Source organism: Pomacea canaliculata, linkage group LG10 (assembly GCF_003073045.1).
Source record: "Pomacea canaliculata isolate SZHN2017 linkage group LG10, ASM307304v1, whole genome shotgun sequence".
In the NCBI taxonomy this organism is placed as follows: domain Eukaryota; kingdom Metazoa; phylum Mollusca; class Gastropoda; order Architaenioglossa; family Ampullariidae; genus Pomacea; species Pomacea canaliculata.
This window is the reverse complement of record NC_037599.1, coordinates 2,416,366-2,433,746: the sequence shown is the minus strand read 5'-3', so window position 1 is coordinate 2,433,746 and position 17,381 is coordinate 2,416,366. Positions and strand designations below refer to the sequence as shown.

Sequence of the window (17,381 nt, the reverse complement as noted above, 5' to 3'; positions counted from 1 at the left end):
ACATGCACGCAGACATGCACGCAGTGTCACTGCCGAGTAAATGTACCCGAGTGTCACACAAGACACACACCCTAGAGTTTTACCCGATACACGAGACCCGTATACCCGAGTATCGCACGGGAAGACGTACATAATCATATAACAATCGCCCTTTGGCACAAACTGTTTGCCAGACGATGACACGCCATTTCTAGGTGTTGTAGACATTTTAATATTACTACCCGATCTTCACTGTCGTTGCCGTCACCACCATCATCATCACCCCACTACTATATCTGCTGCTAGAGCTCCTACCATGCTTCACTGGTGTTCAGTGATCAGCATCATCCATGTTCACATAAGATTCACTCAGCATCGTATATGTTCACATGACATCTCCACCCTGTCTGAGGTTGATTAGCCCTGAGGACCGGATTATCAGTACTTAGTGACAGGGTTTGGTGACTTGGGACTTAGACACAGGGTTTGGTGCAGGGGGAACTTTATCCGTTTAGCGTTTAATTTTTAAAAAAAGTGGGGGAGAAAAACTACACCAAAATTTCCAGATGAAGGAAAAACCAAAGGCATCTAATAATGAAGTACATAAACAGGATAGTTTACACACTGAGCTATGTACACTGCAATGTTGCACAGTTGGAACTGGAAATTTTATTTAGTTCCAGAGTTATGTTCCACACATATATATATATATATAAAAATCATACTAAAAGCACACTAATCTACATTTTTCAAAAATTGACACAGGAAAAATGTAACACCCTGCATGTCGGTGAGTTAGTTTTAATATTTAACACCATTTTCACCATTGCATCCTATCACACATATCAACAGATTCAAAAGCCCAGATTTCACTCCCATGCAACAAAATAGTTTTACACAACTGTCAAAGAGGATAATTTTAGTGTCGAGGGGCAAGTCGAGTTTTCTACATTTCTTTATCAGTGAAAACAGCTTTGTTAGCCTGTACACGTTGTAGTTTGATAGCTTTATTACACGTAGACAGAGCAGTCAACTGATCAGGGTACACTAGAAACATGAGTATTTCATATGAGACTTTCCCTAGAGTGAAAACTAGTGTCGATGTATGCAACTACATGACATGCTCCACACACACACACACTTTCTGTCACCACAATTACTTTTATGTTATGCATATGTGAAAGTAGAAAAAACCTTGTTTTCTAAATACATTGCTAATTTTGTTCTCTGGACTGTCTTTATTCAAATCCCTGATTCAAGGAAGAAGAAGGTTTCATGAACGCAGCAAGCGTTTGTCTGGTGATTGTCACGCTCGACTTCACACCAGAAGATCAACGGTCGAGGCTGGAAAACTTTGGCTTGCCAACCTCCCTCATCTCCTCCCAACTTCTTCCCAGGATGCCGTACTTTGGAACTGATGGTAGGTAGTGAGGGAAATGATGGGACATCCTCTTGTCTCTGTAGTGACAGTGTCCAGACCACGTGACTGCTCTACAGTCTGTGGTCACAAGGTGGTGGCAGTGATGTCCCGGGGTAAAGTAACAGAACAGCAGCAGTGAAACTGAGACAGCTCTCATTACGGACGCTGGTCCTTGATCTCCTCATTTTCAAGCGGGGTGTTTTCTTACTTCAGCTTTGAAGATGAGAAATGACTTTCTCAGAAGAGAAAAAAGAGAGAGAAGAGACGGAGAGAGGTAGAGGGAGAGTGCAGGTGGGGGTGAGATGGACTACATACAACAAACTTTTAAGAATGTCCCGAGACTTCAAATACGGATCCAAAAATCTCTCTCTCACACACACACTTTGAACACCTTTTTTTTGACAGAATGAGTGACCTGGCGGTAGGCGTGTCTGTCAACAGTCATCACAGAGCAAAGAACTCTACCTTTCGGAAGGAGGTGGGAAGGGGGCAAGCAGCACCATAGAGTTGTCTTTTCTTCGAACGACACCACGTCAGCATATTCTCGCTGCTCAAATGACCGGTAAGACCGAGATCTCACGGTCCCTTCTCCGTTAAGGACGTTGTGGGCCGTAATTTGCCCTCCCCTGGCTCCCACCCTTGCTTAGACCCTGGCTTACTCCCCTGCTTAGTCACAATTCCCACGCATCTGGGAGGAGAAGGGTCGTCAGACACCTCTAGAAGACTATGACATGGATGTGTCAGTAATGGACTACAAGAACTATGTTTATGGTTAACAGCATGGATACCTCATGGAGAGGAAACTGAATATGTTTGGAGAAAAGAAACAAAAAACTTGGAGGTTATGAAAGGTGGGACCGGAGAGAGAGGTGCGAAGCTCAATAAACAGCCAGCGACGGTTTAAAGAAAAGACTGATTGTGAGTGTTACCATCGTGCTCCACCCACGGCACATCAACCACAGCCTACAGTGTTGTGTAGATGCTGTGAACGAGAAGATTACATGCAGAGCACATGAGGTGGTCTTAAAAAAAAGACAAAGAAAAAAAAAGATAAAAAAGAAGGAAAGAATTTGGAAGACTGCCTTGTTTTGGATTGGACCAAAAAAAAAAAAATATCACCTCAACAGTGCCACAGATTCAACGTTTCCTCAGTTGTCAGCACGAGACTGGAAGAACAACGACCTGCTGTGACATCACAAATAATATGTTTAACTCTTCAGCACAGTCAAGCAACGTGCCACTAGGTGTGAAGGCGAGGTCACCCAAGTTCAAGAGAAGTAAGTCTGGCAACTTTTCATGACGACGGAAACATTGAAGGCTTTTTGTGAGAAATTTGTTGTTGATTCAAAGACCAGAACATTCGGTGATCACGGGGCAGTGACATCGAGAAAACATTTATGCGACCTACACAAAGCCGCCGAAGAAAGTTGAAAAGGAAATGTTTATGTTCATCTCATCAAAGCGCGCGGTCGGTTCCCGGTGTCGGAGCGGCAAATAATATTAAAAAAAAAAACCGACAGAAATTCTCTAAACATTTAGCCAGTGACTAGTACAGTGCTTTTGTTAACCTCCGTGTAGGCTTTAAGTGGATCTTTAGTAGCGCCTTCTTACAAAGAGAAGGCCTCGACTATGCCATTTCACTGAGACGATAATAAAAGTATCAACAATTTATTTTCTTCTTTCGATCAAGCGACACACGAACAGTCTATTCCTCTTGGCAGCAACTGTGGTGGTTAAAACAAAAATTAGTGTTCTTGGGGAGACCGAGACAGTGATATTGTGTTTTGTGAACTTTGCCTCGTTACTCCACGAGTGATCAAAATCTGGGCAGAACGATGACTTTGTAAAAACAATGATGTGAACGTTGATTTTCTTTATAATAATTTCGTTTCACAAAAAAAGAATTACAAGCCGTCGTGGGTCCATGGTGTGGCTCACTTCATATGTTTCCTAAAAATCGTGGGGATTGGTGAACTTGTTAGCGGACGACGGGAACCCGAGGAGGATGTGGTGTGATGGTTGACACTGGGCACCTGGCCGAGAGTGAGAGACCTGGAGGCAACTCTAGACATGGGCACCTGTCTGAGCTGTCTCGATCTGGAACAAGACCTGCGCCCTGAGGCACCTACAGCTTCTCCAGGTAACCTTGATTTGTCTTTTGCTTTTCTCTCATTATGAAATAGAAGTTACGTAGCCTTTCGTTGTCATTATGATGACACACACAAAACATGCATACATGTAAAACAAACATCGACAGAGATAAACCACAAAGATCGCAGATGAAAAGGTAGTTCCGTGATCGTATGGCTACAGGTGAGAGAGGGGTTAGACCCTCACCTGTGGCACGCTTTATTGAGGGGGGTGTCCGTTACCTCCCCCTGTCGTCCTACTTTCCACAACCCTCTACAGCAGACCTGGGCAAACGCCGGCCCGCGGGCCGGATCCGGCCCGCCTCCTGTCTCTGACCGGCCCGCCCGCTGGCCCGCCCGCTGGCCCGCCCGCCAGTATATTTACTATATATACACTATTGGGTAAAACTGAGTTAACTATATTAGTCCGGCCCTCTAGAACCATCCCAGTTTCTCATGCTGCCCCTTGGGAAAATTAATTGCCCACCTCTGCTCTACAGAGTCAGTAGCCGTTCCACAGGTGCGTCCCACGAGTATCGAACCGGATCGTGCTGTAACCACAAACAGGTCTACTAACACAACGAGAACTGTGTGATAGAGAGAGAGAGAATTTAAGATAGTGGGACTTGTAAAGAGATACCCGTATAGAAGTGCTTACGTATTTATGAGCTTTCTATACTGCCTGATGCTATACAATTATATCAGTCCGTTTGATCAAGTGGATGTTTATGCGTGTGGTAGCTCAGATATTTCAAGGTATATTTTTTTTTGGCATTAATACAATATGACAGATCTTTGTTTTGATTGAAAGAACAGGTGTCAGTACCTGTGTTCAGTCTCTGTGTGTTGACTTTTGTGAGGTGGCTCTGACAATATGTTTTGTGACTTGTTGGTGTGGTGTCTGTCACGTACTCCGGACGTCGTCTACGTTGTGCGACATTTTGTCTGTTTGTTGACACGACAGCGCTCGGATCACGCAGTAGCAATCCCGGAGGTACTTGCACATCATAGGATGCACATTTTTGTTCAGTAGGAGTGTCTAGAGTGGTCAGGCCTACCCAACTGTTGTTGCACCAGCCGCCGACTGTCATCAGCTGGACGCGAGCGAGTCCCAGACGATGACTCATAATGAAACAGCTCGTGACGAGTTTCCTTGTCATTCTTGGTGTTTCCCAGGAAACTGCAGCAGCTGGCTTCTCATCAGGTCGTTGGGTGCTACTTTTCTCTTTAAGTCTGCCAAATGTTTTATCTTAAAGGCGGCCGCTAGAAATTCTTGTCCATTCTCAGAGTTCTTTACAAACCTTTGGTCCGACCATCATCACATCTACTATAAAGGTGCCTATCTAGGGATAAACAAAAAAGTCACAGTTGAGCGAGAAAAGGACGAAGCAGAACAACAAGTAGAAGAACTAGAATAAGAAGGTGGCAGGTGACGGGAAGAAAGAAAGAAAATGTGACTGAGATAGAATTTACGTGAGCATTGAAGCGGATTTCCTCAAACAAAAAGGCAAGGTTGACTTGTTTTCATTTCTGAGGCGTTTCAAAACAAATCATGCCAACACCAACAGCTACAACTAGAAAACAGACGGGATCCGGGTGGGACACCACGCATAGCTGAGAAGTCCTGACAAAGTGCAGGTAGACTACAGTAGGTCAGAAGTGCAACTGGAGAAGCGGCCAAGACACAAGACGCAGACACTGAGTCTGTCATTCTCAGAGTGAAATCACTGTAGGAGAGATGAAAAAAAAGAGCGAAAGAAAGACCAAAAGATTGACGAAACACCGCAACACATCGTCGCTCCATGACGATTGTTAGATGACGACGGACGATGACAGAGAACACCCGGTCCTGCGGGCGGGGGGTCGTCGCTGGAAAAGTGTTTTGTAATGTCAATGACAGGCAGGGGCACGCTCTGCCCCTCTCCACCCGAAAGTGGTCTTATCACTGGATTTGAACCCTGCTCGGCTTATCTCCTCGCGTGTTATTAAATGAATGTTGGGCTGGACACGAGTGATTTCGCTTCTGACTGGACCCGACACCATTTTGGATATAATTGTTTGTGCTTGTGTCATTCATTACAAATCTGAAAAGGTAAATAACTTGTTTTTGATCTGCCTGTTCGACCGTGTATACATTATTTTATCACTTCATAACACGATTTTCCAAATACTTTTGTTCCTCTCCGAATGTTTTGAATTCAGTGAGTGCGATCTATCTTGTTCATTGTGCTGCACATTATAAATACCCATTATTATTATTATTGTTGCTTCGGATTTTCAATTAAAGGCGGTAATCAATCTAAAGACATTGGTAATTGTTTTGTTGTTGTGCTCTGTATAATAGTTATTGAATAGTTTGTTTTAATTTGTTTAAATTTTTACTGCACACGTGTCATACTCCCGAGAGTATAATTTATGTTCATCATGCGTTCAATGCAAAAATATCCCACCGACTGGGATAATAAACGATGAATAGCATCTCAAAATTTATGACACAGAGTAGATAAGTCCACCATTTACTGCCTACTGACAAGGAGAATGATTAGCAAAAAGAAAAACATAAACAAATATACTCAATGTGAGCTCTATGATGGGGCGTCCCCCCGACACCCTGAAAATTTGTTTCGGATTCAAAATAGTTTTGATCTGCTTGACATCATTGCCAACACTTGGTTTTATCACTTCCAGTGTTAATTAGGATTAAGTGACAAGTTCTATTTAGAGGCTCTATAACGGGGAAAAACACAACAACAACAACAACAACAACAATAACCCCAAACATCTTTCTGCAACCATAAGTGAACACTACGCGTACCAGGACAGCCATTAACAGTAGATGCAGCATGATTTGTTGGTGAAGATAAAAACTAAACACATTAATTTTTTATTTTATCAGCTCAGGCACTTGCTGAGACCGTCAACACTGTCTCACGCCCACCCGGTCTGAGTGGGTGATGAGGTCACGTGCAGCTCCCCGCGACATTTTGGGGTAAACAGGAGCCTCGGGTAGGGTCAAGTCGCCAAGGTTGAAATACATTTTAATCGGGTGGAGAGGCGGGTGGGGTCCGGAGGATAGAGATAACGGGTGAATATTCAGGACACAGGGAGCACAAATCACTACGCGCACCAACCACGTCCTGGACTTCGCCCTCCCAAGGTCTCCAGAACTCTGACAAGAAGTTTCAATCTCAGGCCGCCGGCAGTCAGGTTCCGGGCGACGAGAGAATGCAAGACTAGTGATAACCGGGTGTAGCTAGCAGTGTTCCCTAGCACTACTCTCTGGGAGAAGTCTGAGCTGATTACTAGATTTATACAGTCGGACGTCCGTTTATCGAACATTTAAAGGAAGGAGTTCATTAGAACTCATCATCGCCGCGCACACATTGCTGGACAAAGGTTCACAAACAGGCAGGTGTCTCACGCCGTTATCGAGTGATTCATGTTATTGTCGTTTTGTTTTCGTCGTCTTTGTCCTGTGTAATGTGGAAGGCGAAATAATCAAGGATGGAATTTGTTTTTCATTTTACAAGAATATTTTAATATGTTTATTTGAAATTTTTTGATACAGTTTATCGACAGAAGTTGACAATTGTTTGATTGTACTTTTTCTCTAAAGTTTCATTTATCTGGCATTGTTAGGCAGCGGCATGGGTCAACCAGGGAGCAAGCTGCCCAAGGAGAAGGTGCGCGCGCTGCAGCGGAAGGTGAGCTTCTCGGAGAAGGAGATCCAGGACTGGTGGCGCGAGTTCCTGCGCAGCGCCAGGCGCACGGCGGGCAAAGGTCGCTTCCTGACGGAGCAGGAGTTCGTGCAGGTGTACAACTCCGTGTACCCGGGCGACGGCCACGACTTCGCTCATCACATCTTCAGAACGTTCGACAAGAGCGGCAACGGTCACGTGGACTTCCACGAGTTCCTCATCGGCATGTACAGCAGCGGCAGCACCAAGCCGGAAACGAGACTTCGCTGGGCCTTCGAACTTTACGACATCAACCAGACTGGCTTCATTACCAAGAAGGACATGGAGGAAATAATTCGGGTACACATTTTTAAAAATCTCATTAAATTATACATGTATAGTATCGTCTACTTTGTGAACTAATTTTGTATTTAAACTTTATAAATCAGCTGACTGGACACAAGAGCATCTTGTAACTTAACACTCCCCTAGCGAGTTTCTAGACAGTTACGACCTTCCTGACTTCTTAACGATATACACTCCAGTCAAACCAAGAAGAGAAGTATAGCAGGAGTAGCAGGTGTCATATATCTCGAAGGTGAATTGAACAAAGTGCAAAGACAAATTACTGGCTGCGTTATTCGCGAGATTTCGTCTTCTTGGCCTCCCCAAGGTGATGTCATAGGAGGACTTGAGAGCAGTCAATAAAAGTTTAAGAGCTGGGAAAATAATGTCAAAGTTTTTCCAGCTGTTTTCCTTATTGGAAGTGGTGTGCACTCCAGTGAGCTCCTTCTCACAAGATGTCGCGTTGTTAGGGTGGTTAACCCTTACCACCTCGCTCTAGTGTTCTGAGTGACCTCACCTTAATGTAGTGGTCTCTCAGTTCTTACAGTCTTATACTTTTTTGTTCTTATTAGTCTGCTGAACCACACTAGTAGACTGTTTCACATACAATTGTATAATCAAGTCGTCATCGTGTGTCTCGCATAAAATGGAGTCTCGCCTCGCCATTATGTCTTTTTATATTTATATTCCCCAGACGTGGATTTATTTCTCATGCCATGTTGTTCTGTTCCAGTCCGTGATGAAGATGCTCAATCCGGCCCTCAGTTCTCGAGATTCCGGCTACGCAGAGACGATGGCTAACGACCTCTTTGGGCAGCTGGACCGGAACCGGAACAGCAGGATTTCGTGGGACGAGTTCCGCGACGGCGCCATGAGATGCTCGCTTGTCGTCGACCTGCTGCAGTGCGCTCCCCCTGGCGAAGATGACGAAGTGTTTCAATGACTCATCCGGGTTCTTTCCCCCTCGTCATTTGAAAGAGAGGCAACATGGAGGCCGTGAAAACAAATTAACAAAATGCAGCAGTAGTGAGAACAGTGGAGGCAACAACCAGACGATAAACAACAATGGTAAAAGCTATGACGTAAGGCAAGCTATTGTTTATGTAAACAATAATGGGAAATCTGTGAAGTAAACTACGGCAAAATAACTGCATAATCTCAAGGAAAACAAAGAACCAAAGAAGCATGACGAAGACAATTGGTTAATACAAGAAAATAAATACTACAACAGGACTTCAACCGTTAAAATGCAGCGGACTGGTCCTGAGTGGCAGTCATTTAATTTATGAACTTCTGTGTACATACATTCTGTATGACTCTTCTACTGGAGACAGTCACGTGACACCCAGTGTTGATAACAAGACCTCTGGGGCAAGCTGCTCAGGTGTGGTCACAATCATTTAGTGCACTGCTAATAGTAATTGGACTCGCTGGCAGGAGAGTGAGCTCTTCTCATTTCGACAGAACGCTTGTGAGGACGAATGTGTGCGAGAACAGACTTTTGGTCATCGTCAATTATCATCTGGTCATCAACATTGGTGTTCTTTTGTCAAGAATAACAAAAGTTTGGTCATCAGTTAGGAGATGTGGATGTCTCGACTGCCATGTTTGTCAAACGAGGTTCGCCTTCCCTGGACACCTTCCTGCGGAGCCGTGTGGTCAATATTTATTTACAACATTATTGACACACATGTGCATCCTTGAGAAACATCGCAAAGCACACCCTTCTGCCAGGAATATATTACAAATTAATTTGTAATGTTTGTTCCAGGGATAAAAAGGTCTCCTATTCATATGACTTCAAGGTTTGACCCTAAACATTTTTAGAGCTGTTTTTTTAAGGTCAGGAAAAATCTTTTTAGGACATGATGAATTTTGTCTTTTCATTTTTCTGCGTTTAGCACATCACAAGAAGCCAGCGGACCTACCTGTCAGTTTAAATTTAAGATCCAGATATGTTGTCACCAATGATTTCAGGGAGACATTGACTGCGAGCCTCGCACAGACTGCCGGGAGTGTTCCAAAGATCTCAGGTTGTGGAACATGGCATTATCATGCTTAAGTCGCCATTATTATTATTCGTTATCATCGTTAAAATTATTGTATGGCAATGAATTCATCCTCGGAAGGTATTCTTTCTCTTTGTATTTTTCGAGTCATTCCTTTTCGGACACAAGCAGAGCTGAACAAATACGAGTAACATAAACAAGAGTGCTTAATATTCACACACAAGAAAAAAAATCTGTTTTCTAAATAGATAGATAATGTGTGTGTATATGTGTGTGTGTGTGTGTGTGTGAGAGAGAGAGACTGTACATGGTGTAAGGATGTGTTTTATGTGACCGTTCTTTTTTATGGGGCCATTGCTTCGATTTCTTGAATTAATGGTTTGCTGAGTCATTACATCAATGTTTATGTAGTTTATATTGATATGCACTAAGACATTAATTTCCACAGGGGGAAAACAACTTCAGTGGGGGTTTGCCGCACGGAAAGATAAGTTAGATAAGCCATGACTTGCTTTTTTGGCACAAAAGAAATCGCATGTCAAATGGTCTTTTGGTAAGATCAGAGAACGGCCTGAACACATGTGAACTTGATCCCTCGTCTGTTCTCGCTGCCAACTTTCTTAGTTGTCCTATCCTGAACGATTTTATCTTTGATGGTCCTTCTTGACTCTGTTCCCACTCTCTACTGGTAATCCTAACCTTTTCTGGTGCTAAGACGACTGTGTGGGAGGCCTATCAGCACCTGCTAAAGGCCAACGACTTCTCCATGTTGAAGATTTCCACAAGACGTGTGAGCTCTTTTGTCCAACGTGTGATGCCGACAGCGAGGACCAGAACGGCATCAGTCCTTGCAGACCTCCATTCTCCCAACAGGCCTTTCAGTATTAACGAAAGTGGATTCATCCTGGTCTGCACTTCCATTGGACTTCCATCTATTCGTCTTTCTGTCTGCTTTCTTCATTGTTTGCCTTTCCTGTTTCGTCTGCTGGTCTTTCTGTGTTTTCATGATGTCACACATGATGAATGTTTATTACTGTGAGCTGATTAGTCAAACTTAGTGTAGCGTTAATTTGTTTAAATTTAAAAGATTTTTGAAAGTTTATTGTATTATTTTGTTATTGTGTTGATCTAGTCAAAGATGTCACTGGATCATTCAATCTGTTCCTTGATTGTTTTATTTGCTCAATGCCAGTGTCGATCACAGTTTTTGTAATTTGTGTGTGGATATGCGTTTGACAATGTAGTGTTCCTGATGTTAAGCAGATTCAGTTGACTAAGTTGCTTGGTTGAGGATGTACTAATTAAAGTCACAAGAATCGTGTGTGGACCTTGTCCTGCACCTCGTGAAGTGAGAAATGACAAACGTGGGCGCGAGCAAGTCTCAGTCACTGGGTCACATTCCACAACATGCAGCTTGACACGGTCATCAACCGATAACATCTAGTCTTCCACTCCCTGTCTCCCTTCAGGCTGAGGAGCTCAGCGAGGGATGCAGGCAGTGCAAGCATCTGATGACGAGCACACGTGACTACGTGACAAAGACGTCGTCATCACGGCACCGGATGTCCTCAGCCTACACCCCAGGCCATTCAATGCCCACGTCAGTGCCCCAGCAAACGATGTTTATCGAGGGTTTATGAAAGCATGTCTACTTTTAGTTGGCTCAAGGGGCGAGACCCAACTGCTTATGTGTTTAGTTTATCCTGATAATGTCGGTCGGCGCCCATTCTTTGTACATTAACACAAGAAGAGCCCGCGGGCATGCGCCAGCCCCTAGCTAATAAAACTATAAAACTGCGCTTTTATGCCCGAAGAAAAGCATCTGCGTGTGATTATACATCATTTTGCCCACAAAGGCAATTAATCAGGTCGCTAGGAGGAGAATAAAGGAAGAGTGAGAAAGGACTAACGGTTAACATTGCTGACGTCCACGTCGTCAGTGACAGCGACAAAACCTCCTACGACATTTTATATTTGTGGGGGAGTGTGCATATTTATGTTTTTATTTTTAATCGCACGAGGCGTTCTCACTCATTCACCTGCCTTTAATGGAATATCTAATGTTTGACGGCTGTACTTAAAGGTCACAGGTCAGACAGGATGGGGAGTGAATGCCCGCACGTACGCACAGAGAGAGAGGTAGGAGGAGTTTTTTTGGATAAAAAACTGATCTTCTGCAGAAGAAACCGAAAACAGTCATAAAACATCAACAAACTGGAGTGGCTATCTAGCCGCTTATCAGAAATGACTCACGTATCGAATGGAGATAAGGATGATGGGAGGAGAAATAAACAGTTGAGGGCTCGTGTCTGAGGCACAAAGCAAATAATCAAGTCCACTTGATATCAGGGCTAGCCAAGACACAAACCCACCTTTAGGTGTGGGCGGTACGCGCGCATGAAGAAAAAAAGTTCAACCTGTCTGTTAGAAGGTGGGTCCGTGTGGTTGTAGTGGGAGGCAGTGTTGACACGGGATTTTCGACAGTTAGGGTTTATATTGTTGTTCTCGTTGTTTCTGCAATCATTTTGCTACCATCCCAAGCTTCTTGCTGTCTGTATCACCCTGGTAAAACTGTCGTCCATCAGATTCTGTCTTTTCCTACACCACCAGATCATCCGCCAACCAGAATCTTGATAATCATGTTACGCAACTGACAATTAATTTCGACCAACCAATCAACACACACACACTCACTCGTTTTTACAAAAGCGAGACATCTTTTTTATTATATTACTGTTTTACGATTGTTTTGTTTTCTCCCCATTCTGTAGGGCGATGCTTCTGGAATAAATCGAGCAATTAAACTGATTCATGAAGTGTACGCATCCTCTCTGCACTCAGTGTCTCAAACAGCGATAGACAAGCAGATGGAAAGACTGTAACAGTAACTTACGGTAGCACACACCACCTACATGACTGTGTAGCTCCAACTTTTCTCATCAAGGACTAGATAATGTTAACATTAGACCATCATTTATTCATCTCTATGTACCACTGTCCTACAGTTGAGATAGATCGCATACAGTAGCTGTAGTCACCACCCAGACATCTCACTGCTCTCAATGCCAGACAAACCAGCATAAACACGAGCACATCAACACCTGTCTACTCAGACATCAAAGTAGGGCAACATCGAAAGTACTTCACGAGACGGAAAGAGCACACAATGGTGAAACTGTAGAACCATTACGAAAATTGAGCAACAGAGCTCACGACGACCTGACCAATCACATCGCGCGACACGGAGTCAGTTCTCAGTACCCAGAAGCACCCACCCGTATCCAGCTTAAAGCATGGCAATAGAATGCGACCACTGCAGGGTGTCAGGTGTTCTTGCTGTTGCCCTACCCTTACACGACTTGCTGGGACGTGACAATTCCTCCCAGTACCTCCGCCAACAGTCAGTGGAGCAGCAGACGACAGTCAGACCAGCGAGTTCTTAGGTCGCTACCTTTCTTTAGACCGTTGGAAGGTTCAGCAATCGTATCGCAACAGAACTGACCACGTCATCTGCTGGTAAGCTTAAAGTTCTCTTTCAATACTACATACCCCGATATAACATTTACTAAAGTACAAGTTAAAATAAACTAAAATAAATAAAAATAAGTAAAAATAAAATAAATTCATTGAACAACACCCTTGCTATTTTCGCCTCATGTTTCTGTTCACTTGTTTCCCACAGCTTTCTCCTCTCCAGAAATCATGGGACAGAAAAGCGGAAAATTAACGAAACAACAGACACAGTCGCTGCGACAGGACGTCAGCTTCTCAGAGGATGAAATACAGGATTGGTGGCAGGAGTTCATTCGGAGTGCAAAGGTCAGTTCTGGATCAAAACCATTCTTGACTCAGAAAGAATTCATCGAGGTGTACAACACAGTGTACCCGGGTAACGGAGAGGAATATGCCAAGCACATCTTCAGGACCTTTGACAAAAATGGCGACGGGAGAGTGGACTTCCGGGAGTTTCTCTTGGGTCTGTCCATCACCAGCAGCCTAGAAGAGGAGAAAAAGCTTCGGTGGGCTTTCCAGTTGTACGACATCAACCAGTCCGGATTCATCTCAAAAGACGAGATCATTGAGATCCTTCAGGTAAGACAACATATCTAAAAAAAAAATAAAAAAAAAATTAGTTACAAAATATATGTAAGGTATTTTTCTATGGTGTTCTAAACTGTGTGAGGTGGTAAAATTTTTCCGAAATGAATGTAGGCGAGGGGAAGAGGTGATCTTGGTGCTAAAGAAGACATCCAGAAAATTCTTGTACTGAAAACTTTTGCCATACTTTAGTTTAACGAGATTATTTTTGTCTTTTTCCCCGCTGCTGGATCAGGCCATATTCAAAATGAATGGTCTCAACCAATCGTCGACAAAGAGTGCCGGCTTGGGAACACCTGAGGAACTGGCGTCCAGCCTCTTCGAGGTGATGGAGACAGACGGCGACAACAGCATCTCGTGGTCGGAGTTCCGCAGTGGCGCCACACGGTGCTCGCTGATTGTCGACCTGCTGCAGTGTTCTCCGGGGTCAGAGTTCGAGGCTGTTCTCAAGCAACATTCAAAGTAACCATCTACTCGCTCAGCAAGCATCTATAATTATAATTATATATATAATTATCACTTTACAACATACCCCTTAACCCTATCAGCACGAAGGTCGGAGGTATGAGTGAAGATGTGACAAGTTGTCAGGAGGATGCAGCACGAGGCCGTTGTGGCAGTTAAATAAGCTGAGGAGTTAGTGACAGTTGCCTGGCTGTCATTACTAACTGTCCGTGTGACACTACTGACATGTCAGGACACAAGATCACTGGTGCTACAATGGTGCTTGGTGCTGCAAATATTTGGTCTGACCAGCTCCGGCCAGTATGCCAGAAACCCATGGTACACAGACTGTGGTGGAACATCGTCAAGAGCTTTGCAGGGTCTCGGTATTCGTCCCAACACAGTGAGATTAATGTGAATACTGAGCACAACATGGAGGTTAGTTTATTTATTTATTTTTTAGACGCGTCTTGAGAAGATTCGAGACTTGACAAGGCGAAGCCTAACTTTTAGGAAGCGTTTCAGTTATTCTGTTAATGTGTATGTAGATTATGTGAGATGAGAGTTCTGTCCCTTCGCCTAACCGTGATCGGCTTTCTTTGATGTTGTTTATGAGTTGTTGTCATGCTTTGGTTTAGATAAAAGTGTTGGACCTTTCTGTTTCATGTGCTTCTGTTGCGTTTTTCTTCCTCTTCTGGATTACAACAGGACTGCATATAATGTATATAATGTATATAATACATATACTGTATATAATGTTATTATGAAGTATGAACTGTGTGGACCTATTGGCTGGAGTCCACTCCGCCATGTTCTACATCTTTGTTACTATTTTGCGATTTTGTTCAGCGCAATGAGTCCATATTTGACTGAGATATTTCGCTTTATAAATTTCTATTATTATTATTATTATTATTATTATTATTATTATTATTATTATTATTATTATTATTCTAATAGAATATATGTGTAAATTTTGTGTTATTGTCTATAATATATATAAAGTATAAATTGTGTGTGTGTGCGTGTAAGTTATGTGTGACTGTCCGCGAAGATTTGTGGAGCTCTGTACAGAAGTTATGCTAATATGAGTAGTATGTAAGCCCGAGGACGTGTGAGCACATGCCTGTGTGAATATGGGAATATGCCAATATGTGAATATATAAATACTTAATATGTATACAGCTGTCCGTGTCTATTAATACTGCTGTGTGCTTGGTGCAGTACGTGTGTATGTTTAACACGCAGACTTTGTATACAGAAATCAACTGCTGGCTTCCTAAAGTGAGAGAAAGGTGGTGTATAAAGAATCAAAATATTTCAAAAGGTACAAAACATCCTTAAGCTACTCATTAATTGTTTAAACCTAAAAAAATATTTCTTTAAACATTTTCTGATCCTTCTCTAATCCTTTTCCCCTTTTATCTCTCTCGCAGCTTTTCTAAATCTTTAAATCTGTACAGGTGTGTGTGTGTGTGTGTTAGAAAGAGAACGAGAGGAACATATGCTAAACGACAAACATCTAGACCACAGAAACCTATATATAAAGTTTTCTATGAAAACCTTCCATTGAAATGCAAGTCTCGTGCGGACCGTGAGAAATATTATATATCACGAGCAATAACGACTTCATCAGACCGTGAAGCGAATCCTGTTGACTTGTGAACTATTCTGGGTGACATCCTTCACAAAAAGTGATATCAGGGACAGATTTTACTGGAACTTCACTGATTTATCGTATGCTCCCCTTCTGTAGGGGGATGCTTTCTGGAATAAATTGACCAGTTAAACCGATTCATGAAGCACACGAATCCTCTCTGCACTCAGTGTCTCAGACCGACAGCGATAGACAAGCAGTGAAAACACCTGGCCAGACTGTAACAGTAACTTAGGGTAGCACAGACCACCTACCTGACTGTGTAGCTTCACATCTACACATCAAAGATTAGATAATGTTAACATTTGAATATCATTCATTCATTTGAGAGAGATCGCATACAGTAGCTGTAGTCACCACCCAGACATCTCCCTGCTCTCAATGCCAGATAAACCAGCATAAACACGAGCACATCAACACCTGTCTATTCAGACATCGAAGTGGGGCAAAACTAAAGTATTTCAAGAGACAAAAAGATCACGACGGTGAAAGTTTACAACAAATACGAAAATCACGAATGACCATGATGGCAGATAAACTCTAGATGCAGTACCAACAGGACATGAACTATCTTCTCTGTCCTCATCAGTCATCTTTTCAGAGGAGCTTGGTTTATTTTGTGTCTATGATGAGATTTATTTACTTCTTTTCTCTCTCCCCCCCCCCAATAAAAATATGCTTAGCATGAAAATGAAAAATACACAACACTACTCACCTTCAACATGAAAATTAAACTAAAAATACGGGCAATGGATTGTTGGAAGGAACATTGGATCCTGTGAGCAGTCACTTCATAAATATGCATGTGAACATGTTTGTGGCTCAAGGTCGTCAAACTATTTTGTTTTTGCTTATATCCAAGTCTAATGTTAAGGAGCAGTGGAAACTTCTTGTCCATTTGCGACTCGCACATGACGAAAATAAATAAACCGACGACAGTCGCTGAAGAAACACACAGACTTCAAGGGGAAACACAGATATGGGAGCAAGATGGCCGACTGAACCTCGTTGCTTAGAGTGTCTCCCCTGCTTGTAAACGACTGATTATAGTTTCAGATGAGTGCTCTGTACCTAATTACACCCGCCTGACGAGAGGTGGGGACAAGGGGTCTGCTGTACCCGGGCCCGCGACTGTGAAGTGGTCTGACCTTAGTCTGTGGAATTTCTTCCTTCTTTCTTTAAAAGACAAAGAAAAGGAAATAATTCACCGACCAAGGCCCTTCTCAGCGAGCAAGGAACACCCTAACATTACACATTCAGATGTTGAGTTTCAAGTCTGTCTACTACAGTAACTACACAATTTCCAGGGCTAAGGTAAGCGGGTAGTCCTGTGACCCGTGGCCCGTGTTGGCTGTTGGCGGCCCTGACTTACACCCAAACCTACACACACTCCATTCATCTAACTAATCAGTCATCTGAAGCAAGGTGTCCCGAACTAAAAAGCCACTCCCAGGAAAGGAGGCGGGGGAGAAGAGGGAGAGGCAGAGCTCACGACGACCTGACCAATCACATCGCGCGACACGGAGTCAGTTCTCGGTACCCAGCGCCGACCTGTATCCGGCTTACAGCATGGCAATAAAGTCTGACCCCTGCTGAGTGTCAGTGTTGTTCTTGCTGCCCTCA

The 17,381-nt window shown here is 43.3% G+C and overlaps 2 protein-coding genes across 4 annotated transcripts; both read left to right on the top strand.

The window, feature by feature from the left end:
- The first annotated feature begins 1,670 nt into the window (after positions 1 to 1,670).
- LOC112574586 (neurocalcin-delta-like) lies at positions 1,671 to 10,880 on the top strand. 3 transcript variants are annotated; one of them, XM_025255764.1, is made up of 3 exons: positions 1,671 to 3,539; positions 7,168 to 7,565; positions 8,284 to 10,880. In XM_025255764.1, the coding sequence occupies exons 1-3, from the start codon at positions 3,470 to 3,472 to the stop codon at positions 8,491 to 8,493; spliced, it is 678 nt and encodes a 225-aa protein (XP_025111549.1). In that variant the 5' UTR covers positions 1,671 to 3,469; the 3' UTR covers positions 8,494 to 10,880. The 3 variants fall into 3 exon arrangements, with proteins under 3 accessions (XP_025111549.1, XP_025111550.1, XP_025111551.1); XM_025255765.1 differs by lacking the exon at positions 1,671 to 3,539 and adding an exon at positions 4,401 to 5,620; XM_025255766.1 differs by lacking the exon at positions 1,671 to 3,539 and adding an exon at positions 5,662 to 6,940 and having other exon boundaries at positions 7,172 to 7,565.
- Positions 10,881 to 11,012: 132 nt separating this feature from the next.
- LOC112574588 (neurocalcin-delta-like) lies at positions 11,013 to 16,422 on the top strand. Its single transcript, XM_025255769.1, has 3 exons — positions 11,013 to 13,075; positions 13,242 to 13,651; positions 13,893 to 16,422. The coding sequence occupies exons 2-3, from the start codon at positions 13,262 to 13,264 to the stop codon at positions 14,121 to 14,123; spliced, it is 621 nt and encodes a 206-aa protein (XP_025111554.1). The 5' UTR covers positions 11,013 to 13,075; positions 13,242 to 13,261; the 3' UTR covers positions 14,124 to 16,422.
- The last annotated feature ends 959 nt before the right edge of the window (positions 16,423 to 17,381 follow it).